General features: G+C 50.7%; 1 protein-coding gene across 3 annotated transcripts in view; it reads right to left on the reverse strand.

Moving 5' to 3' along the window:
* Positions 1–24,372, reverse strand: part of Ssbp3 (single stranded DNA binding protein 3) — a 140,987-nt gene that overhangs the window by 11,354 nt on the left and 105,261 nt on the right. Inside the window, exons 6-10 of one of the 3 annotated variants that reach the window (XM_041651920.1) lie at positions 10,166–10,246; positions 9,200–9,259; positions 6,576–6,642; positions 6,404–6,480; positions 553–617 (exon numbers count right to left, since the gene is read on the reverse strand). In XM_041651920.1, coding sequence (XP_041507854.1) covers positions 553–617; positions 6,404–6,480; positions 6,576–6,642; positions 9,200–9,259; positions 10,166–10,246 — 350 coding nt within the window. Of the gene's footprint in view, positions 1–552; positions 642–6,403; positions 6,481–6,575; positions 6,643–9,199; positions 9,260–10,165; positions 10,247–24,372 lie in introns of all 3 variants that reach the window. The other 2 variants (XM_041651918.1, XM_041651919.1) reach the window with 2 other exon arrangements.

Below are 24,372 nucleotides of genomic sequence, written 5' to 3' on the forward strand. Positions count from 1 at the left end.
GAGAGAAGGAGAGATGGAAGCAATCAAAGTGATGCTAGAGACTCTACAGATGGAGCCAGCAGGGGCAGAGGAGCAGGCTGACATCAGCGCAGAAGTCCCAGAGGCCACCTGACTCTGGGGTGGTGACAGGTAGCCCCATGGCTGGAGACTCACACACTCCTTCACACTTTATGTAAAACTTGTAAATTACATATTTATAAAATGATATATAAAGTCTTTCTGCTTTTCCCTAGAAAGATAGGCCACAGATTCTCATACAAGCACTGCCATTGAAGCTGTGCAAGCCTGAGGAAGTCATTCTACCTCTCTGTGCCTCAGTGACGTCCGTCACAGGCGGGGAATAACCACGCCTTGCAGGTGTAGCCTGAAGATAATGAGTATGCCCAACAGTGCGCCTGGCACACGACACTGTGTAAGGCAGAGTTTTCATCCTAAGGATGAGGAAACTGAGGTCCTGAGAGGCACCAGTGACTCTGAGGAGTCTTCTGGGGTTCCAACATGAGTGGGGAGGCCATAGGCCCTGAGGCACTGGCCAGGGCCTTTTTGCCTTACATGTTAATCCCAGGCATGGCGGGGCCGAGGGAGTTGGGTGGTGGTCTCATGCCGCTGCCGTAATTCTGCAACGATAACCAAGGGTCAGTCTATGAGAAGGAGAAGGGGAACCGGGGAGGGGAGACAAACACAGAATATAAGTGAGAGGGTTAGTCTGTGAAGACAACCTGATGAGAAAAAAAAATCATATATTCTTTCAGAAAGGATGGGCATCAAGTGACAGGGACCACAATGACAACAAGCCAGCACAGAGGGACAGTCACGACAGTCAATGCGTTTTCAGGGGGCGGGGGGGGGGGGGGGCGTTGAACATGTTATTCCCTAAAAAGGGTTTGTTCAGTAAGCTGCTGTTTGCCCCTTCCCACAGCTCAGCAAGTAGAAGGGCTGACTCGGTACCAGGTCCACTGCTGATTGGTGACAGGGGCCACATGGACTCTGAGGGAGAAGAAAACAGAGGACCCCAGCCACCATTCCACTAACCTCAAGATACTCAACACTCTTCCCCCACATGACCATCCCTCCCATCCTGCTAGACTCTAAGGACCTTCTTACATCAGGACACTGTCTCCATGGCTACACCCTAACTCTACATACAACCCAAGGTGTTCAATGGCTGACACAGAAACTGCCAGAGAAGAGAACAACCTGCACCAACTATACGCTTGGGCACCGCCCTTGCTGGGCATCTAGGAGAAGTAGGCTGGAGGGATGCTGACGGCAGAGCCCTCCAGTGCAAACCCTATTGCTGTGCAGACACCCTCTTACCGAGTCTGCTCTGTCCTTAGAATAATACTCTGAAGCTAGTTCCCCTTACAAACGAAGAGGCTGAAGGGCTAAGAGTGAGTGGCTGGCCAGAATCAGCTAGCAAATGGCAGGCCAGGTTCTCACCCATAAGCCTCCTGGATCTCTCCCAAAACCTCTGACAGAAGGAGGCAAAGCCAGGGGACAGACAGTGTTGGGTCAGACAAGCATAGAGGTTAACACTGGGCTGAAAACAGGTCTTCCCAAAGGACTGTCTCCCAAACGTCACGACGGAGGAGCCTGTCTTCTGCTCGGTCACCCACTGAGGTTGTGAGTACGGAAGATACAGACACTGATACCCAGATGCCTGGCAAGGAGTGGGGTCTACAGGGAGGGCAGGCTGCAGCCAGTTTACACAGAGCCTCACTCCCCGGGCCTGCGCTGGGCAGATACCCTGCACGGTATGCGGAGTCCACAGGCAACTGCATAAATGACAGCTCTCACTACGGAGGACAAAGCTGTGATGTGTGTCTTATGTGTATGTGGATGCTCAGCAGCCATGGCGGCTCCCCCGGAGATTATGAAGTGAAGCACCGAAGGGGCAGAATGGCTGCATGCTAAGCCAGAACAGCGGCCTGTGCCAGGCTCTGCCAGGACCACAGCCCTGTTTTGTCTACAAAACAGCAACAAGGAGCTCAGGTGCCTCTGGCTTTACAGGGAGCCATGCTGATTGCCAAGTGATGGGGTCTGAGGTGTCTGTAGAGTCAAAGGGTGCGTGGTGACTTGAGATTGGCAGCTGACCCACCATTACCCTCAATGTGGCTGTGGAATGTTTCTACCCCTATTCTGCCCCTCACAGGAAGCTAGTGCACTATGGTCTGTGAGAATTGGTCCATGAGAAAGATCTTCCAGGTGCCAGAGCTACACACCTGCTTTTCTCCCCAGAAAAGGCAAGTTCATGCTCCAGGGCTAACCGAGGCCAGGATGTTACTACAGCACAAAGCTTGGGCCAAAAGAAGGCTATTCAGATAGACATGCAGCATGCTGCCTATGGTGGTTCGAGAGAAAATGGCCCTCAAAGGGAGTAGCACTATTAGGGGGTGTGGCCTTACTGGAGGAAGTGTGTTACTGCAGCACAGGCTTTGAGGTCTCTTTTTCTCAAGCTTCCCTCATTGTGACTGTCAATCAACTTTGCATTGCCTGCAAGAGGTAGCACTCAGCTCCAACAAGCTGCTATGCTCCCCTTCATGACGATAATAGACTGAACCCCTGAAACTATAAGCGAGCCACCCTCAATTAAACGTTTTCTTTATATAAGAGTTGCTGTGGTCATGATGTCTCTCCCCAGCAATAGAAACCCCAAGACACTGCCCCAGATGGGAGAGGGAGAGGATTCCAAGCCTACCCAGCTTGCTAACAAGGCGGCACCCTGCACTGAGCTATGGCAAGTCTTCCTCCTACAGGGGCACATCCCAAAGGGTCACTCCATACCTCCCACTTCCCAGGTGATAATCTAGAGGCTCAGAAAGGCCAGACACTTGCCCACCGAGTAAGGCAGGACCAGAAGCTGAGCTGAAACCTGGCTTGGAGACTAAGCCCACATGGGGCTGGAAGATCAGTATCTAGGTTCTGGAGCTGCTGGAGATGACTAGGCACTAAACAGGAGCTGACCATCTACCCTCCTCAGCACTGCTCCATAGTGACGGGGAGGACACAGGCACAAGGCCTCCCTCCCTTTCTGGCTCCTAGCTGGTGCACAGCAGCACCTGTCCCACAGCTCTGCTAAACTAGTGTGATGTGGGAGACATGACTGGTGACTCTGTAGCTCCCTCAGGGGGCGACTTTCGCCTGTCAAATGCACTATCAAATGCACTCTTCAAATGCACTATCGTTAGATTCATCTGCAGAGGAACTTGGAGCTATGCAGGCAGTTTTCTGGGTAGTGGGGGGAGGGGAGGGAGAGGCAGACCTAATCTGCTTTAAGCCAGGGTGCCTAGCAAGAGGAGGCTCCCCAGCCTCACTCCCTCTTACTTAGCTGGGGTGCTCGGCACAAGATTAAGTTGCCCTTCTGAAGCTCTGAGCGTGAGTCAGCCTTGGGTCTGGGGCCCCAGGAGATTCAGTTTCTTCAGGTGTCACAGGACTGTCCCTGGAGAATCAAGAATATGCTCTGTCTGAACTTGTTAAAACACAGACGAACTAGGATTGCGGTCTGAGTCTAGCTCTGGCCGGAACATCGGAACTGCTACGGCAGTAACCTGGGGTTGGCTGGTGCCCTGGAGTCTCCAAGGGTCTTAAACCTGTTTCACCACGTGTGACCAAAACCCTGAAAGACAGAGCTTTGTCTAACAACTCACTCTCCAGATCTCGGACAATAGGGCACTCACTATCTCACGTTAACATATGTGATTTTGAGATGGAACTGGATTAGGTTGAAGTACTGCCTCTTTCCAGATGGTAATTTTGCATGCTAAAAACCATCATGGGCCCTGGAGGAAAAGGACTGGATGATGCCTGTCTGCTCATTCCTTTGAGCTGAGATGGGATACATGATCAAAAGCCAATCTACCTATAAAATAGCCCCCGACCATGCTATTTCGGTTTCCCATCTCCTTCTGAAAATTCTCGAGGGGTCACTGGCCAAATGCATTCTGATCCTTCACTCGGGATTATACAAGGTGTCCTACCTCTATGTCTGGCCTCAGCACAGCTCATACAGTGGTGCTCAATTATGCTGCCGGACCCTGATGGCCCAGGTCAGAAGGCAGGGTGCAGAAAGATAGCAGTGTTCATGGCCACTCTTGCCCTGCCTCACACGGTGTCAAACTCCTGACTCTGGAGAGAGTAGTTTCTCCCAGTACTAAGTTTATGGCCAGTCTCTCTTATCCATCACCATGCCTGGGCAGTAGCCTCAGCAGCCAGGGAATAAGAAAAGTACCAGGAGAAGAAAGAGAGTCCGCCCTCTCTAGTTCAAAGCCTTGACAGGTGGTGGTTTGAAAGAGAAAGGTCCCCTAGGTTCATGTTCGAATGTGTGGTTTTCAGTTAGTGGAACTATTTGGAAGGACTAGGAGATGTGGCCTTGTTGGAGTAGGAACATCTTGTTGAGAAGGTGTGGCACAGCATGGGCACATACCAGGATCAGTCTCTCTGTCTCTCTCTCTGCCTGTAACCTGCAGATCAGATGTGAGCTATCAGCTACTGCTCTAGTATCATGCTTGCCTGCCCACCTCCAGACTCACCACCATGATGACATGGACTAACCCTCTGAAACTGTAAGCCAGCCCCAAGTAAATGCTTGCCTTTTTACGTTGCCTTGATCATGATGTTTCTTCACAATAACAGAACAGTAACTAAGACAGGGTCCAAAATGTCTCTGATATATCCTAGATGACCCTGGCCTAACACTAAATCAACATCATGGCTTCATGTCTCACAGTAAGTTGGTATGGGGATTCCGGGCTGCTCAAGAGAGATTTGGTTTGGGGATTTATTGTTACACACTACCCAGCATGCTCTAGGCATGAACAAAAGACCTTTAGGCCTGCACACTGACGTGGCCAGGCAAGAGGTCAAGGGATCTCAGACTCTGGGACCCTGTCTCTTCGTGAAAGTGTGCTAGACTTACACGGTGTGACACTCTGGAGCCAGGAAAGAGAAACTTCTGGAATAGTTTGTGGGCACCCTGGGTGCTGAATTCTCATTCTTACTCTAGGTCTGCAAGGTTTCTGTTAAGGCAGGTTCTCATGCAGCCCAGGCTAGCCTCGAACTCACTGCGGAGTTGGGACTGACACCTCCATGTACTGGGATCACACCCAGGCCCCGTGCATGCCAGGCAGGCTCTCTACCAACTGAGCGACATCTCCAGCTCTTTTTTCAATTTTACATTTTGTGGTGCTGGGGATGGAACCAAGGGCCACATGCACGCTAGGCAACAGCTCTGCCACTGAGATACACACAGCCTCTACCCTCACTCGACCTCACTATTAGGCCTAATAAGCTGTGAATGTCTTTGCCAGGAAAAGAAAATGAACCTAATCAAATCTCATCAACTAAAGTCATGAACGCTGGCTTTAAGTTCTGTTTGTGTTTTGTTTCCCTACCTGGCCTGGAACTTGCTATGTCCTCAGACAGGGTCTCACTATGTAGCACTGGCTGGCCAGAAACTCAGAGAGCTCCAGCTGCCTTGGCCTCCTGTCCCGAGGGATTAAAGATGTGCACCACTGTCCCCAGCAGTTTCAAGTTCTTAAAGTTAGAAAACATAAATGCTTCTTCGTGGGGGCTACCGAGGCCCAGGGAACACACTGAGCATTGAGTGGACACCCTAGTCATCCTAGAGATGTGGTTGTTGATCCTCTCAGAGTCCCCGCAGGGAAAACAAGATCTCACCTTGCACCAGTCAGAGTCTATAACACACTGCAAAGCCAACACCACTGTCAATTCCTTAACAGCAGTCAATACCACACAGCTCAGGCCAAGGGGACAGAGACCCATTTCTGACTCTGGAGAAGATGGCTGTGCTTTCAAATCTTGCTTCTGTCTTGTGCAAGGGCAGACCTGTAGGTTTTTAAACTGTGCTTTCTCAATAATGGAGCCCACTGGTCAACAGCAAGATGCAGCAGAAGCCTGGGGGCGGGCCCATTCCCTGAAAACATGGACTGAGACCCTCATTTGACAGGTGGAAAAACTGTACACTGGGGTCCAGAGAAGTCTAAGTAAGTAACCCAAGGACATCACTGCTCACTTGACTTGTTCTACCACTAAAGCACAAGGTGGTCCTGTTGCCCATTTAAGTCTACTCTACTCAGGGTGGGAAGTGGCTTTGGATTTCTGGAGATCTCATTCCATAGCTTGTGACACTTATCCTGGATGGGTCTGCCACCCAGGTGGCTCCCTGGCTGCGCCCTGTGCTCAGGTTCTCTGGGGTTATCAGGTCTGCCCACTGTCTACCCAGAGGCTATTCCCACCCAACATCTCACAGTCCCCTGAATGTGCCCTTCCTGTCAACTGAGAGCCAGAAATGTGGGAGACTGACAGACTGTGGAGAAAGGAGAGAAAGCGGGTGCACACAGATGGCAGGGGAGACAGATGGACAGATAAGCAGGGAGCTGGTTACCTGTGGGCCAGGCCCCATGGGCCCCATGCCTCGGGGAGGGTTCATTCTCTGCATTGATCCTCCCATGTTGGGGTGACCTGTGTAAGAAAACAGATGAGCCACGGGCTGTCCGGAGTACAGCAAAGAGAAGCCCTCCCAATGCTCCAGCCACCTACCCTCCCGCCTTCTCTACCTTGTTGTCGTGTGGGATCCATAGAATTGGGCAGCAATGGCTGTGTCCCAGGAACTCCTCCTGGAGGCTGAGGGAAACAGGAGACACGGCTTGAGTCACTCTTCTAGAGTTTTTTGTTGGGGGGCGGGGGGAGAAGACATCTCTATGCCCTACCCTGCTCTCCACCTGGCCTTCCCGAGACTATCTCTGAGAGCTAGGTGGAGTCCCCCAGCTCTGGAAAGCAGGGCAGACAGTTGTTCTTGTGAGCATTAGTCAAAACTTTAAGATGAGGAAAGGATAAAGTGGGGAGTTAGGCTCTCCATCTGAACCTGCACATCTGCAGTCTGGTAACAGCAAGCTGTGGATTCCTGCCACCCTCATCCAAGGGGCAGCACATGAACCCCAGGGGCTGCAGTTTTAAGTCCAATCCTACCTCCCTTTTGCTTCATAGATGCAATTCATCTTAAGCACACCTCCAAATCACAAGGACTCAGAGGAAGCCACTGGTTAACAACTATCACTACAAAGAGGCCTTTACGGGCGAACCAGGTGGAATTAACTGGATTCCAGAGCTCTAACGGCTTGAGCGGAGTCAGTGGAGTCAGCCAGGCCTCCCAGCTTCCATCTGCTCCCACCCTAGAGGCGGCAAAGCACCTAGCAGTAGAGAAGAGGTTGCTGAAGGATGGTCTGCTCTGAGAACAGACTAAAAGTCATTTACTTAGGAAAAAGTTATTCTAGCTACAATCTGAAAAACAAGAGAGCAGCAGAGGGTGGGCCAAGAGTCCTATGGGACCTTTTAGGCCCCATAGAAGAGCTTTGGTTTCTCCAAGAAAAGCCTTGGTGATAGAGGGCCACCTCTATCTCTGGTTGAAGGTGTCAATGCTTGTGGAGGCTGGGCCATGACTGTCCCCAGCCTTGGCTGCTACTGTAGGCCAACTGAGCAGAGCTCTGCTGACTAACAGGGAATGCCAAGCAGGCTCAAACAAGGAGGTGAGAGAGGGACAGACCCACCCTCCTTCTCCCTGCTTTTCCAGCTTCAGAACAGGAGCATGAGGCCAGGGCAAGGGGCTTTCTGAGAGCCCTCCAACCCCTCTGGCTAGGCTGCACCTCGGGGTCACAAAGTGCTAGAGTCACCCGCTGTTTCTGATTGCCTGGGGAGCTGGTGAGGTTGGGTTCCTGCACCCAAATTTAGCTGCCCTCCTCTTTCCCCTCAAATTCCTGAATTGTGACTCACCTGGCTGGTTTGTGTCTGCCCATCTGGATTGTTGGTTTTTAACAGAGATTGGGGATTCAGGGCCTCCTAGATCCCCAGAACAGGCACACCCCATCTATCCTGTCCAGAGAGCTGTAACAGTAGCTGCCTTATGTACAGTAGTCCTCCATAGCTTCTAAACCTGCTACATGCCGGGCGTTTTAGCTGGGATATAGGTTAAGGGGTTTGGGATCCTCGGTGGGGCATCTGAAACAGGGGTAAAACCATCTGGGCTTTTCTTCAGGGGAGGGAGGATGTGTGATTGACTGCCAAGGATAGCAGGCCTCACACTAGAAGGCTAAGGCCTGCATACCTGAGAAGGAAATAGAGTCTTATAGGTGGGGGTCACAATCTTGCTGTGTGTAGCTTGCAGAGGCCCACGGGGGACAGAAATGCCCTTGGAGGTAAGCTTGCTCTTCTATAGCCCTGGTCTTGGAAAAGTCACTCCTCCCTCCCTCCATACCCAAGAAGTCCGTTTTACTAAAAAACCTGCGTTTCTCAATTCCTTTTGTCTAAATTTACCTCCTCTGTGTTGGAGAAAACAGGAAACAAAGGACTTTGGGAGAGGAAAATAGCAAATTGGAAATATACGCCAAAGAGCTTCCTCCACAGTCCCCATATCATGCCATTTGGGCTTCCTCACAGCACCCCAGAGAGTGCCAATATAGGTGACTAAACTCCTGGCTCTGAGTGTGCTGGGACTGCTGTCAGATTTTTTTTTTTGCTAAGTCATTGGAAGAATTCTGGAAAAAAAAAAAAAACCCACAAAGAGAAATCTCCCCGGTGCCTCCATCATGCTGGATAGGCCTGTCCACCTCAGTAGCGACATCTGGACTTCTTCAGCAATCCACCCTAATGGGCTAGTCCAAGGAAGGCCAGCCTACCCCAAACTGCCAACCCTGAAAGACCAGAGGAAGGTCTGGGCCGAAAAGCCCTCTTCGTAAGCAGGTACTTTTTAAATTATATGATCAACTCCTTCCTTATTTAGGGGAAACAGGCAGACTGCTGAAAATCTCACAAACAGCCTGCTCCCTCGGCAGCCGGCCTCCTGACCTAAGCACTCTTACAGGAATTTGCCCTCTAATAGCAGAACAAAAGCTTCCAATGCACATTATCGCTGACTTCATTAAGGAAGAAGACCCTCTTCCAAGAAGGGGCTGGAAGGGAGGTTAGGGTCACTGCCACTGTCTCCTGAAGAGCTGAGTCCCTGCTATCCCATCAGCTGCCGCTCTCTAAACACAGTTAAATGCTGACCCTGGGGCAGGTTTAATCCCCACCTTAAAACCTAATACTCCACCCTGAGCCTCGCACCTCACTTCTGACCTGAGAGTCCAGGTCTATCTAGGCCCAAGGATGGCTGCGAGGGGAGAGAAAATGAGAAAATGTACTGTACCTGGTTTCCCATTCTGATCGGGGGCCTGGGGCCGCCTGCATATCGCGGTGACATAAAAGGCTGTAAGTATAGGGAATTAGTTCAATGACAGCCTGAACTACTAAACAGCGACAAACACAAATGCTTTGCACTCTGCAAAGTCCAGTTTGTTACAACTAGTGCTCGTTTAAGCTCTCTCTAGTCCGGTAGCCTCTTCCTTCCGGGCAAAACTTCCCTTGGGCAGAGGAACAAAGGATCCACACAACACAACACACGTCTCCCAACCTGCACTGGCTTGCAGGAATCTATAGTCTGGGCGGAGGGGCAGCAGCTGGGACCTCACACAGGATGCAGAATAGCTAAATCAACGCAGGGTAAAGGAGACCACCTCTGCTCTCCACGAGGGCAAATAAAACAAGAAAAAGGAGGGAGACGTCACATCTTCAGGTCTGCAGACAAAGCAGGACACACACACACAAGCGCGCACACAAGCACACATAGAGAAACCATCAATGGGGAGGAGTGGGAAGGTAGTAGCAAGGACTTATGGGAAAACATGATGGAAAAAAAAACAGTAAAGGACAGCGGGCTCCCTAACTTAAAGCGGGGAAATGGGCAGGAAAGCTTTCTCAGCAGCGAGTGCACAAAGAAAAGGCCAGGGATGCAGCCTTGGTTACAAACAAATGGTTGACCGAACTCAAAATCAAACAAAAGTGAGAGAGGAAAAAACAAAAACATAAAGGCCACTAGCAAGGTCACAGAAATATTTTTGTTTCTTTTCTCTTGGTTTCATATCCAAACTGGGTGGGACGTCCAAGAAATGAAGACTGTCTTTAGAAAAATATATGTATTTAAATTAAACTTGTCAATTATGACTGGAAGGCAATGCTGGAGCATACTTTGATTTTTGTTTTTCCTCTGCGGCTCTCTCCTTCCTCCTGCCCCGCGCCCCCCGGCTGGTGGGCCGGTGAGCCACAGTGCGTTTACCTGACTGTGGGGTCCCATCATGCTGCTGGGATTGTGAGGTGGAGGCTGTGCGTGCGGCGAGGGCTGTGACCCCGGAGGACCCTGTGAGGCCAGACAGTAGAGGCAGGTTATAGATCACAGCACATGGAGAAGCGCAGAAGAAGCTTAAAAGAACAAAAATTAAACCAAAACGCAGAGTGGCGGCGGGCGTGCGGGTGGTGGGCTGTGGCTGGCAGGAGGTGGCGGAGCGCTGCTTGGGTCCTGGTTCAATGGCGAACAACGGCGGGCAGGCGGGAAGGAGGGAGGCTGACCAGTACATTCACAGGGGATTTGGAAAAAACGAAAAAATAAAACAAAGCACCTTCATCAAAGCACACAGGAGTGAGGGCCGGACACAGGCTACTGCTGAACAGAGTTTGCCATGTTAAATACGCTGGTTGACTCAGACAATGGCATAGACAGGGCCCCTGGACCCAGACGCAAAGCCTGCAAGTACCACTTTCAGAAGACAGAGGAAGAATCGGGTGACGTCCCTGCCCTCAAGGAGCTCACAGTCTGAGAGACAGAGAACAGGCAATTATGGGTGGAAGCGGGACAGAGGGAATGACGGCTGAACATGGACAGAAGCAGAGGAGCAGGTGGCGCTAGGTTCTAAGCCAGCGGGAATACAAAGTCGCCAAGTGGCCACCCAGTGTGAGCAGTGCCAGGGCTGTGTGCTTCATGAATTCACCTACAGCTCAGAATAGCTCTGTATGGTGGTGTCTCTCCTTTCAACGTTTACAAAGGAGGAAATCATGTCCCAAGAAATGAAAAGACGAGGTCACAGCCACATAACCTCTAAGTGGCAGAGTCAGGCTGAGAGCCAAGTGACACAGGCAGGATTATCACTGGTGGGTGGTTTAGGAGGGCACACTTTCCACACCAAGTGATGATGGGCTGCCTGGTGTTGCCAGCTAGCTCGAAACTGACCCAAAGCTCTGGACTCTCTACCAACATGAGATGAATTCACTTAACCCACAGAGTTGGTCAAACTACGGGTTGTAACCTATAAGTGAGTGCTGATATCAATATAGTAACTACAAACGCTAATTCACAGCAAAAACAAAAGGAATAAAGAAAAAGTATCAGAATCTTACACATCACAGGGAGCACATCTCTTTAGAACTTCTACTGTACACGAGAAAATGCGTACACATGTTGTGTGTGTGCATGTGTTCACGTACATACATGCGCATGTGCAGGAGACAATGCCATACAAGTTTCCCATTGTGGGTCACAGAGGCCAGGGGACCCTGGACTCGGGATAGGGGCACGAGTAACACACCCCGGTGCACTCTCCTCCACCATGACTGTCCCTTAGTATTGGAAGTGATTCTGGAGGAAAGCTCCAGATATTCATGAAGGATAAGAAAAGCTACTTTTTTCAAAGGAAAAGCGACAAGTTAGCACAGTGATTGGTTCCATCCTTAGTCGCTCTGCCCACTGAGGGGCCCATGCAGAGCTGGGAAGGAGGTGGGAGTGGAGGTGAGGTAGAGACCACAAAGAGGTGTATGAAACTAGAGGCAAGAGCTGTCCAGCAGCTGAGGGCACCACTGGGGACAGACCTAGAGCCTCTTGGCTAAGCGAGGGGCTGTGCACTTCCGGAAAGCTTGGAGGAGCAGATGTTCCCCTACCTGCCACGCTACTAATTTCAACAAGTGTGTGTCTTTCTAGCGGCTGCCAGCAACGGCATGGTTTGTTACCATGAGCAATTTTCTTAATTAACAGACATTAATTAGCCATTTAGCAATTTTGCAAGCATTTGTTTAGCGGCTTTCCTAAACATGAATACCACTGTGATAATGGCACTGATTAGAGGGTCCCCTAATTAACAGTACAGGGAAGGAAAATTGAAATCACATAAATTAAAAAGGGAGGGGAAGTTAATGAAGGCGGGACATATTTGCACCTGCAAGTCTTTTGTACCACAAAACTTGGGTGTAATGTAAACAAAACAAGATAATTTGAAGCCAACCCCCAAAAAAAAGAAAATGAAAAAGAACGGAGGAAGAGAGCTTAAGGGTAAGGTCCAGCTGCCAAGAGGGGGCAAAGGCTTGTCTGCTGGTCCCCCAGCTCTTGGCAGCAGGGAGTGCCTCCTCCCTAACAGCCCTGCCTCCCTCCCTGGTCACATATGTACATATGTGTGTTTGCAGAGCAAGCAGACGGTTTGCAAGCCGCTCACACCTGTGTGCCCACTGAGCAGGCGTGGTTCCCAGTGGCTACATTACTTTCTGAGTACAGGAAACAACTTGAAGCACCTACAGGTGCTCACCTTGGGACCTCACAGGATGGCAGTCTTAAGGCTCAGTGCTCAATACCAGGCCTGAAGCCGGGCTGATGGCAGCAGGCTAGATCTTCACAAGAGGGACCATGGGGTACAGAAGGCAAGGTTGGTTCTGAACAAGTGGAGGTTGCAAGTTTGTCACCAAACAGACACACCACAGAACAAGGCTGTCGGCAAGGCCCTGGCATATGGGGACAGGGAAGGAAAGGGCTGCTAGGGATCACCCGGAGAGAACACCCATGGCAACCTCAATTTGGATGACACCAAAGTCATCTCCCTGAGGGGACACATCACCTGCCTGACTGTCAGCCATGACCTGCGGCTTTATAAACTTCCAGGTATGGCCCCTGGCCTTTCCCAGACCCTGCTGTATGGGTCACGCAGGTTCTCTGGACCCCTACCATCTATCCTCAGCTTGGACATGTTTCACCATTCTGTGTAACTGCAGCATCACAGAAGAAAGCCTACATAGCTTGCCACAGCCTCAGGACCAAAGTGACATCGTGTTCTGAGAAGTCATTGCTGCCTCCGTGAGGAGGTGAGGGCTCAACTGTCAGATCATCAGGTCACAAACAAGTGGACCCATGGTCCCTTCCAGTCGGCATTTTCAGAGAGCTGTCAGTTAGAGAAAGCAGACTCAATGGTCTTTCCAATTTGTTCTGCATGGGCAAGAAACCACAAAGGAACAAACCAACAAGCAGAGCCCTAGCTGGAGGTTTCTGACCTCTGTTGAGATGGGAGGCGGTGGCTCCCAAATATCCCCAGAGAATGACAAGTGAGCTGGGTGGGATGAGGGAAGAAGGGTGTCCCAGTCATCAGTTTCCCAGGCAGGACAAGTTCCCCACTGGCTTTCTTGGAGTTCAGCTGCTGGAGGCTTTTTAAAGAACCTTTCTAAAACAGCTTTGTCGAGAAGCCTGGCTGGCCAAGTACCATGCTCTCGAGGATGCTGGGAGTTTTCTGCCACACAACATTAGGGTGGGTCAGATTGGAGAGCCCAGCTCCAGTAATCACTTGCTTGTAGATTGCCCTACACTAACAGACTGCCACCTCTTTCCCTCATGTCCTTCATTTATAGGGAAGGAACACAGACTGGGGATGGGAACCATCTAAGACTAACAGGAACTATGTATCTGCTGAGCTAAGCTTTGTAACTCATTCACCAGGGCTCTCTTTGTGACACACTATGTCCCCATCTACATCTATTTTTAAAGAAACAGGGCTTGGAGGGGGAAACTGGGTTCAAATTCTCGCTCTGTCACTGGCTGCTCTTGTCCTGTCGTTGATGAGCAGAACCAATCCTGACGACACAGGGGAGAGTGGGCTTTGCCTGCACCGGCTCACTTATTCCTTCGCTCTGCAATGGAAGGGAACAAAGCTCAGGAAGGCGAATGTACTCGTTAGCACTGTAGCTATACGTCGGGGAGGGATCTGGAGGAGTCCACCATCCCTCAAGCCTGTGAGCAGCGTATCTGTGTTCAGAAGAACCCAGTGACAGAAAGGGCTGAGAGATGGCAAAACAACTAGGGCCCTATAGTGTGATACCCAGCTCCCTCTTGCTGCCCAGAAAGGTAAAGTGAGGCACAGAATGGCTACAGAATATGGATCTGCTCTATGAGACCCGGGGAGCTGGGAAAGGAACTATAGTCCTGCAGTAGGTCAGACTTATCTACTGCCTCACTGTATGAAGTGCTGACAGGGGACCACATGAAGGGCAATTCCAGTTCTGAATTTTGGAAAATGTGAGAAATATACCTATGTTCTGTGTGGCCTTCATACTGCCCCGACCCTGTTAATGGATTTGCCCTTCCCTTGCAGAAGGCTCTAGACCACTGCCTTCAGACATCTGAACCCCCCACACCTCCTTTTCATTCTTTCTCCTGTGATGTCAGCATTTAGTAGTATTACTTCCAGCAGGTTGTGAGAGCCACTTAGGCGAGGCCTGGGAGGCTCTGTTACAGTGTGATCGAGGCAAGTGGTTGGTCATTTCACAGAACCTTACAGCCGGGATGCTGATGGTTTAGTGAAAAGGCCTTTATGGGCATCGGCGTGGTAGGGAGCCCCACTCCTACAGCTGGAAGATCGGAGGTCTCTGCAGAAAAGCATTTCACAGGAGACAGCAGGAGCCCCTCCCGCCACATTCTGGCTAGGCCCCGTGCTGAAGGATGGAGAGATGCACCAGAATGTGATGGGGAAATCCCCAAGCATATGTGGTGACTTCAATTCCCTAAGATCCCTGAGCCCCGGGCCTCCTGAAGAGAAATGGAACCATCTACAAAGACACTGCAGCACTGCGGCTCAGCTCACAATGGGCTCTTAGGCATTCTTGTCTCTGGCAGGGAAAATAACAGTTTGGCCGGCGGGTTCTGGCCTGCGTCAGGGTATCCTGCCATGACTGTCCACAGCCTGAAGAAAGTCATACAGCATCCCACAAGCCTCCGCCAATATCCTGCTTGTCAGGTGGTGGTAGGTACAGAGCTCTAGGGCAATAGTGATTGCTATTCGCCCATTAGGATATCTAGGGCTGGGCGTGTGTGGTTGAGGCAACCACACAGCTACATCAAGATCAAGGGGCCTCAAAAAGCTCTGGGTGGTACCTCTAGTGCCTTTGGGCTTGAGGAACTTAAGATATCTATATATAGATATTACATATTTATATATAAATGATTAAATAAAACTCAAAATATACTTATTTTTAAAGATTAATTATGTGCTCCTTTCTCAAATGCCACCTACACTCTCCTAGGAGTACCTGCATACTCCTTGAAGGAGCAGGTATAAGGTTAAGGCTATGGCACCAGGGCTAGAGCCATGGCCTGTAGTCCAGGCCCTTGATTGCTCATCATCCAGGTTCTTTGTTCATACCCAGTCCCAAGGGCTAGGACAGTGCTTTGTAAGGATGGTATCAGTATCATGTGGGCCAAATCTGACTTTTGTCCTTACAGGTCAACGGAAAGGGGACTTAAAGATGTAGTTTCAAAGGGTAAAGTAGAGTCCATGACATCCCCAGTCCTAACTCTGTGGACTCTCAGCTTTACTGATCAGCAGTAGAGTATGAAGGTCTTGTGGTACTGGTGCATGTTGCTGCAGATGATGGAATATAAAATTAGGATGATTATACACACAACAAAAGCACTTCGCAGACAACTTTGTTCCTTGGACACAAATATGTGCAGAAGAGGCTGCAAGATGTGCCCCTGAGTCACAGATATCCAGCACCTGCGCATGTCAGCTTCACCCTTCACCCCCTGGAACTAAAGGCTGGCATCGAGAATGGCAAGTCAACCCTATAGGTGCTCACTGGAGATGTTACTTCTTCATTTCAATCTGCATGAACCGACCTGGCACAGTTTAGAGAGCTGTCTTTTTGTGTCCCCTGGAAAAGGCTTTGTTTGTTTAATGGTGAGCATACTGGGGAGTACAGATTCTAAGGCAGAAAACTGTGAATATCTATGAGTATGCCCAGTGTGAGTCTGTTCACACAGCAGGACCCTCTGGAAGCTGAGTTAGGAGTCTGACCCATTAGGTAGGATTGCTGGATGCCCAATGAATGAGCTCACAGCACGATTCACTGTGGTCACAGGACAGAGGAATGGGGACGTCCCCAGTCAGGAGAGAAAAGGAATGCACACTGAGCATTTTCACTCTGGGGAAACGTCAGAGAATCGGCAGAGGCACACTGTTTTCTACCTGAACTAAGTAAAGCTGGCATCACTCCCTTCTTCCCAGTCCTTCTCTCTGAGAAGTCAGGACAGCATTGGGCAAAAGGAGAGATGACTCATGGTGTATGTCTCAAATGGGCCCTCTAAGACACACAGAACACTTGAGAAAACATCAACACGTATGTAGCACGCTTGCCCATGAGTCAGTAGATGATGATGCTCTGGTATTTGTTGTTATTATTGTCTGAGACAGGGTTTTCTGCGTACCCTGGCTGTCCTGGGAACTCCACAGTCCAGGATGGCCTCGAACTCAGAGATCTATCTGCCTGCCTCTGCCTCCCAAGTGCTGAAATTAAAGGAATGTGCCACGGTGCTTAGATATATGAAGGCTTCTAAAACAAAGAAGGAACAGAAGTTCTTCTTACTCCAGCCCTTACAGTGACTATGCTGGTACCCTATGGGAAGGGAAATTGCGCTTACTGTTTTTAGGCAGAGAAAGGGGCCAGCCATGCCCTAGCCATGAAGACACAGACTCAGACTCAGCCCTATGCCACGCTGTGTAGTTCAGGTGGAGGCTGGGGTGAGTCAGGGCACAGACCCCAATGGCACAGCTACCAGGCCAGACTACAGTAAGCTCAGAGAGAAGTCTGGCCTGCCGGTTCTTTATAAAGTTCTACTGGGACATAGCCATATTCATCTGCACACTGGGCACTGCTCCTTCTGTGCTCCAGTGGGAGAGCTGAGAAGTCACAGCATAGCTTACAAAGTCTTGGGCATTTGCTAGCTGGCCCATCAGAGGAATGGTCTACAGCTCACTGAATGAGATGATGGCTCTCAAGGCTGATGAGGGAAAACTGGGCCTTTATTAATTTGCAAGGAAAAATATAATACTATATACACCTTATGATTTTAATTTTTGATTTTGATCTTACATCTCCCTTAAAAGACAAAGGAAAGAAAAACCAGCTATTCACAAAGGAGAACACGAAGTCAGGCATGGCCGCACATGCCCTTGGGAGGTGAAGGCAGGAGGGGTCAAGGGTCCCCTGAGAGCCTCAGCCACACAGTGAGCTTGAAGTGGGGGGAGGAGACGACAAACCAGTGACATGAAGGCATTAGCAGAGAGCTGAGATCTATCCCACGGGAGAAAGCCAGAACGAATGCAAGCCAGGGATTGGCAAATTCTCTCTTCACTGACCACATCACCATTCACCAGTCTGGTTTGTTTGACTTTTGGTTCCAATAAACTGCAGTTCATCACCACAGTATAAAAGCCAGCACCAGGGGCTGGTAGGTAAAGGCACTGCTGAGCTTGATGACCTGAGCTTGATCCCTGGACCCACCAGGTGGAAGAAGGAGACTGACTCAGAAGCTGACCTTGATCTCCACGTCCGCATCCCTCCCCCATCCCCAGAGGTCTCCTGGGTGATGATCTCATTTACTTCATCCCTGCCACAGTGCTGGGTGGGCTTCCCTTGTCTGGGACATGAGCACCTGAGTTCTTTCAGCAGGTTCAGACTGCTTGGCCCTTTTCCTAAGGACTGGGGTTCCTGGAGAAGTCTCTGAGTTCATCAGGCTTAGTCATCAATGCATGGGTTGGGAAGGGGCAAAAAGGAGAGGTGATTTGGGGAGACCTTAGGGTCTCCCTGCTGGACACTGTGTGCCTGTTAACTGTGTAACTGGCCACCTTTTGGGGGGACCAAGGAAAAACATCCAGTATTCAGACTAATGGGCAGGATCACAGCATGCTGCAGCCAGTCCGTCTGACGACCAGGTGCCACCCCTGTGCCATGTGTATGCTAAGCCCTTTTCTCTGAAGCTGAAGGCGGTGGAGAACCCAAAGTGTAACTATGACCAAAGCAGCATCAGACACAGAAATCAAGTGCAGGAGGTATCTAGGCAAGCAGGGATCATGACAGAATGACAGAGGCAGAACCTTAAAGGATATAACTGTGCCCTGGACAGTCTGGGCTGGGCCCAGAGGATGGAGTCCAGGCAGCCTCAGTCCAGGAAAAGGTGTGCTTACACAAAGATGGGGACCTGGGTCTGGGCCTGAAGAATTTTAACCTATGGTAGTAGTTACTATAAGGAAGTCACTATCAGCTGGGTGGTGGTGGTACAAGCCTTTAATCCTAGCACTTGGGAGGCAGAGACAGGTGGATCTCTGTGAGTTTGAGACCAGAGTTCTAGGATAGGCTCTAAAGCTACAGAGAAACCCTGTCTTGAAAAACCAGAAATGAAAGTCAATATTAGACTATTACCTCTAAGGATCGCACATCCCTTCATTTCCCCAAGATGTTTCTCTCTTTCTTTCTCAAGTCAGGATTCAGGAGTTATGGCCATGGGGAAAACCGTGAACTAACAGCTGTCCAGGGTGCTAATTCTCATCACTTGTCAACAACACAGGGAAGGAGGAAAGCCATTATATTCTCACTGAGAGTGAACTCTGTGGCCTCGCGGGGATCTGCCATGGCACTGACCAGGTCAAGGCTCCCGGAGGGGGTCTAGCAGGGTCCAGATGGCAGACCTTCTTTCTCTGCCGTCTATTCACTGTGAAGTAACGTGTTCTGGGGATATGCAGGAAGTAGAGATGGACTTGGATAGTAAACTACATTGGTTCCTCGGGACACTGGGAGAATATTCCTACTTTGCCAGAGCAATCTGTTTCCCGCCCCTTAAAAACTGCCATTTTCTCTGAAAACTACTATGCAGTCGGCTCCTGCCAGCCAGCCTCCACCCTGCCTGCCAGCACCCGGGCTCTGCTGTTAGACACAACAGCACAGTGAAAGTGAGGTGCATGCTAAAAAGGCACGGCCTCATCTACCAAGAGAATCCTGCTCTCCTTGAAGCCCTCCGGACTCACTTGTGCACACAGCTCTTCCAAGCTACCACTGCAGAGCTCAACAGACAATTCACGATTGCAAGTGGGGAATGGGGCGCTGAAATACCCAGAATTCAGCCTCCACCACCCACCAAACAGCAGACATCAAAGAATAGACCTGGAGGCCAAAGATTTGTATTTTGCTCCCACAGCTCCCTTAGTAGCTGTGTGGTTTCTTTTCCTCCCCTGGACATGCTGGGATGAACTGGGATTATTTTCTCAATTAAAGGTTTCAGATGCCTGGTCCATTGTCAGTCACATGGGCAACACCCATGATCCCTGAGGACTTTGGCAGAAGCATAAGGAGTAGCTCTGGAGTAATGAAGAAGCCAGAGTTGTGGCAGGAACCTGGCCCGTGCGCCCTCCAAAGATCCTGACGTGAATGTAAGACAATCAAGAGTCTACAGCTCTCAGATCACTGCCAGCAGTCAGCAATTGCCGACAGGCTGCTGCTCCCATGTGAAGCTGTCAACTCATGATCCTGCCCACCTCCTAGAATTCTTCAGGAACCCTTTCTTCTTCCTTACTCTCCACTCAGGAATCCCACTTGATAGGCTCTCCAATGGCAGGGACATGTCAGCCTGAAATATAGTTTCCTCTGTGCGTCCCATGTCCACTCCTTTAATGTTACTGGACCCAGGACTCAGATAACAAGGCCACTTTTCCAGACCAGTTCATGAATTTCCAGACTCTTCGACTATTCCTACAACTGCAGAGTAAGTTTTTGGGATCAGTTAAAACAAACTTCAGGAAGAGGAACTTGACTAAATCCCCGTGTTGCATTTGTCCTTTTTGACCTTAGAGCAAGGACAGGGCAAGACTGTCCAAGTCTGGAATAATGATGACTCCTGAGCACAAAGAGCCTCTCTTGTAGGAGAGAACTCAGCGGCCAGGAGAAAAATTCACAGAGACTGACAGAGGGACAGACACCAGGCACAAGAACAACAGGTCTGCTCCTTGCCCTGGGGACCCGAGAGCTGATCTACCAATGTGGGGAAGATAACTAAGAGACACTGGGGACAGTCCAGGATGGCTTCTGAACACCCAGTAGCCCAACAGGGCCAGGCAGAAGGCTATTAACTGTGACTGTGTGCTGCATGGATGGAAGATCCAACGCTGGCCTCTGAGAAGGAATCCTGCAGATTTCCAACCATTCTCATGCCCTTTGGTTCCATCAGAGCTGATGAAGTAGGTGGAGCTCTTTCTGTTTTATAGGCAAGGGAAAATGAAACGCAAATGATGCTCAGGCAAGATTCTGGCGACACATTCCCTGGGGCCTGAGAGCAGCTCTCCACCCAGCTCACATGGACAAGGCTGCTAGGAACAGAAGCAAGGCTCCTGAACCCACAACCTGTTTCCCCGCCTTCACTTCCCCACCAGGCTCCTGTTGGCCAGACAGGGAACAAGGAGTCAGGGTGGCCAAAGCCAAGGGATTAAGTCATTGGGCAGATTTCAGCAAGGGATTAGGGAGTTGCCTCACTGAAGGGTCAAATGGGACTATTGTTTCACAGTCCCTAAAGAGTTGTGGCTGTATCATCAATCCCAAACAACTGAAGTTCACAAAGGTTCCCTGAATTCTTTGGAGCAACCCTAACTACCAGGATAACTCCTTTCTTAGAGGGAAGAGGGGTGGGGCTCTGTATTTGCCTGACCCACAGGGAACAGCGTACTGTCTAGGCTGCTGCTGGCGAGGATTTAAGGCTATCCCTCATTCTCCAGCAACACTGGAAAACACGATTGAACATGAGCACACTTGTGTCCAGTCCATCCCCCTCCAATACAGACAGGAACAGCAGGAATCCTAGGGCACCTCAAGTGCTACCAGGAAGAGGCAAAGCCCTGTTGCTCCCAAGGCCCTGCTCACAACCACCTGCCACTCCCTGGCCTGAAGAGGGTACCACCCACACCTACCTACCCTGCCTGGCATACAGAACTGATGCCCTGTCACTTGCTGGGTGGGAAGCCCTGGCAGAGCCTAACATCTCGCAGAGCTGGCACTTCAGTGAAAGCTGTGCCCACCCCTAACACCTCCAGACTCATTCACTGCCATTCAGGTCTTTGCAGGAGGCAGGGCTCTTCTGGGGAAAAACTCACAGACGCTCCGTGGGCCTGGCCTAGAAGCTTCAACTGCTATCAAGGCCTTCATGTCTGGACAAAGTCTGTATGGAAAGGTTGCCTGGGGAAAAGTCTTCAGACAGAAATGGCACAAACCTGAAACTCATTTGGTGGGTCCTGCCGTGTCCCAAGTCCTCAAAAGAATCCTCATAGAATACTAGATGGCTGAGCTGCTTCTGAGTCCTGTCCCAGGACCCAGGGCTAGATCTTCCGGAGAAAGGGCTATGTAATAGGATTGACCCAGGGGGCCAATCTGTATACTAGAGGCACACTAGGCCAGGGCTCTACTGGAATTCTCTTCCTCAAACCCTTCCTGCTATAAGGAATAAGCAAACCTGACCTCTGTTTTTGTAAAGGAGGAGAATCTCACACAATTTGCTGATGCGATGGCAGGCTAGGCACAGAGGGTCTATCCCTGCAGGAGGCTAAAGAGACCAAACAAGATAGCTCCCACAATTGGGAACACCTCCACAAGCCACTCCTATTGGGGAAAGGAAACAGCACAGAGCTGAGCAGCTGGCAGCACAGGCCAGCCACTCTCAGAAGCAGAAAAGAAAATCCAATGCTAAAAGAAACCCAAGTATAAAATACAGGTCCAAAAGGAGACGAGAAACTAGCCCTAGGTCTTCAGCTGCGGTTGACACCGGTTCTTCCAGCACTAGGTGCATAAATGCCTGATAAAGCATGAATCCTAATAGGTCTTAGTAATAAAAGCTATATAGGGAAAAATGCTGAGAGATCAGGCTGTTATTATTAAGACCCATTAGCACTTGTGCTATAACTTGGCTTGAGTTTACAGCTCGGGAGGTAAGGCCCACCGTGGCGTGGACAGTAGCAGGCTCTGTCCAGGCCTCCTACCTACTTGGGAAGGCGGGTACACAGAGAGCTGCCTGGTGTAGGAGAAAATCAGGGCTCCACAGTATGGGGTTGGCTCCTCGTTAGGGGGCAGTCGCAGCCTGCAGAGCCACTAGGGGCTTTGTTACCGAGCAAATCTCCCAGGCGCTGACTGCTGATGCATAGCTAACGGGGCGGCAGACATTGATTTATGTTCAACTTTCCATTTCATCAGTGAGAGTTACGGTGCTACATGTGGAGTGCACATTTTTTTTTTTGAGGGGGAGGGCAGGCGGCTGGAGTGCAGACACAAACCTGTCCACACACACGCACATTGGCGGGCATACCAGCCAAGGCCCGAGCCAGCCACTCAGGCAGCCTGGCACATCAGGAATAACCTTTTGTCCATGGTTGCTAGGAGCCCTGGTGCCAGTCATCTGCCACTGGGCAGACACAAGGCACCAGGCTGGCTGCTGGGTGAGCACAGCCTGACCTCTGTGGAGGTGATGGTGACCAGGAAAGGTGATTGGTGGTAAGCTCCATCACTAAACAGAAGGTCAAAAGTCTGGGGGGGGGGGGGGGGGGGGGGGGAAGAAGCACACTTCAGGTTTCGGCCATACGCTGGCTTCCATCGTAGTGACCAGAGGTGAAAAGCTAATTGCTCCCAGAGTAAGCTTTCTCAGGAGGAGTAACCTTGCCCTCTCCTCTGTCAGTCTGGAAGCAGATGACAAGACCTGGTAAGAAGCTTTTGGGGGAGGGGCGCTCCTATCCCCTTGTGGGTAGCAGCTCACATAGCACCTGGACAACAGGCTGGGCAGAGGCTGGGGTGGCCAGTGGACAGAGGCTGGGGCGGAGGGTAGACAGAGGCTGGGGCGGAGGGTAGACAGAGGCTGGGGCGGAGGGTGGGCAGCAGCTGGAAAGACAAGAGGCTCTTCTAGAAGTCACATCCTCTGCCCTGTCCAGGATCATCTTCCTAGTCCAGACCTGTCCATCCCCAGCAACTCCTCATTTGTGCTGCAGCCATGCTGTTGGCTCTGGGGCCTGCTTTCTAAGTCAATACAATCCCAGAAGATGGAAGGAGATACCTCTCTCGACCCCACTCTAAGAAGGTCAGACAGCTCCACTAGGAGGGCCTGGGCACCCTCAGGACGGGGGGAGGGGGTTACTAAAGAGGCAGGAGGCACTACTACTACACCTAATCCCTGCTACCAAAATAGCCCAGCATTGCCTAATCCTGGCCTGCCCTTCTGTGCGGCATGTCTCACCGTGAGGTCCCTGTCCCTCCTTATAGCCTTAACTGGACCCTAGGACCACATCTAACACCCATGGATTTGGTTCTTCATCATCCTTCCCACTGGCCCCTAGTCCTGAAAGCAAGTCCTGGATAGTAGTGGGTTTCAGAAAATGAGCTCTAATCCTTTCCCTCAACCCTAGACTTGAAGTGGTCAGTGTGGCAGAGGTGCCTGCCCTGTGGTAGCAGCTTCCTGGCTGGGGGAATGGCTCATGTCCTCTGCTCTCCTCCTTTCTTCTGGAGGGGAAGGCATCGACTTTCTAGAGCCGGTTCACTGCCACCTGTGGAACATTCTTGTTAACTGAACTTTGACCCCCTAGAAACACACCACTATGCAAGGCTCCGACGGCCATCTCTGATTGCTTACTACCACCACCATCAAGCAGCTCACTGCTAGCCATAAAACTGCAGATGGTAGAATTGCCTTCCCTACAAAGCTCTGTATTAGCGTCTCTCTATTCCCTCAAGGACTTAGTATCTGAGGCTGGAGCCTCACAAGACAAGGTTGTCTCTACCATTTGGCAGGATATCAGCAACCAGCAGAGCCCTCATGAGGCTGCGTCTCTCGGGGGAGACCGCAGCTGAGTCTGCAGGAGGAAGGGTTGGGTTGAGGATCTCTTCCTTCTATCTGCTTATTTATCTGTTTTCCAGGAGGTGTACAGTGTTTCCTCCTAGTGACATTGTCCTTGGACGGGTCACAGGGTGACAGGTTAGGCAGGTCCTATGGGGCATTGGGAAATAAGGAATGAGGTAGGAAGGAGGCCTCCCTTGAGGAACGGGTTTGGGGGTGGGGGGAAACTTTACTGTCTCTCCCAGCTGAGCTTTGGATATAAGGAGTTGGCTCCCTCTGCTAGCCCAGGACTGATCCACAGAACACACAACTTTTTATCTCTGTGACCTTTGCTGGACTCCCATGGTACCAGTTCCCACGCCCACATCTATGAACAACAAGACTGGACTAGCATATAGAATTATACCACACTCTCACTGGTCCTCTGTCATACTGAACATTGCCATTGGGCTCCTGGGGCAACTCCATCTGGATACTGGCTGGAAATTTATGTGTGACTTTTTCAAGACAACAGGCATAGTCCTTCCTACACTTGGACTTTGGTGGCCTGAGGA

The sequence above is a fragment of the Microtus oregoni genome, unplaced genomic scaffold (genome assembly GCF_018167655.1).
Source record: "Microtus oregoni isolate MIOR12 unplaced genomic scaffold, Mior012 000005F_ref0000423, whole genome shotgun sequence".
Taxonomy (NCBI): Eukaryota; Metazoa; Chordata; class Mammalia; order Rodentia; family Cricetidae; genus Microtus; species Microtus oregoni.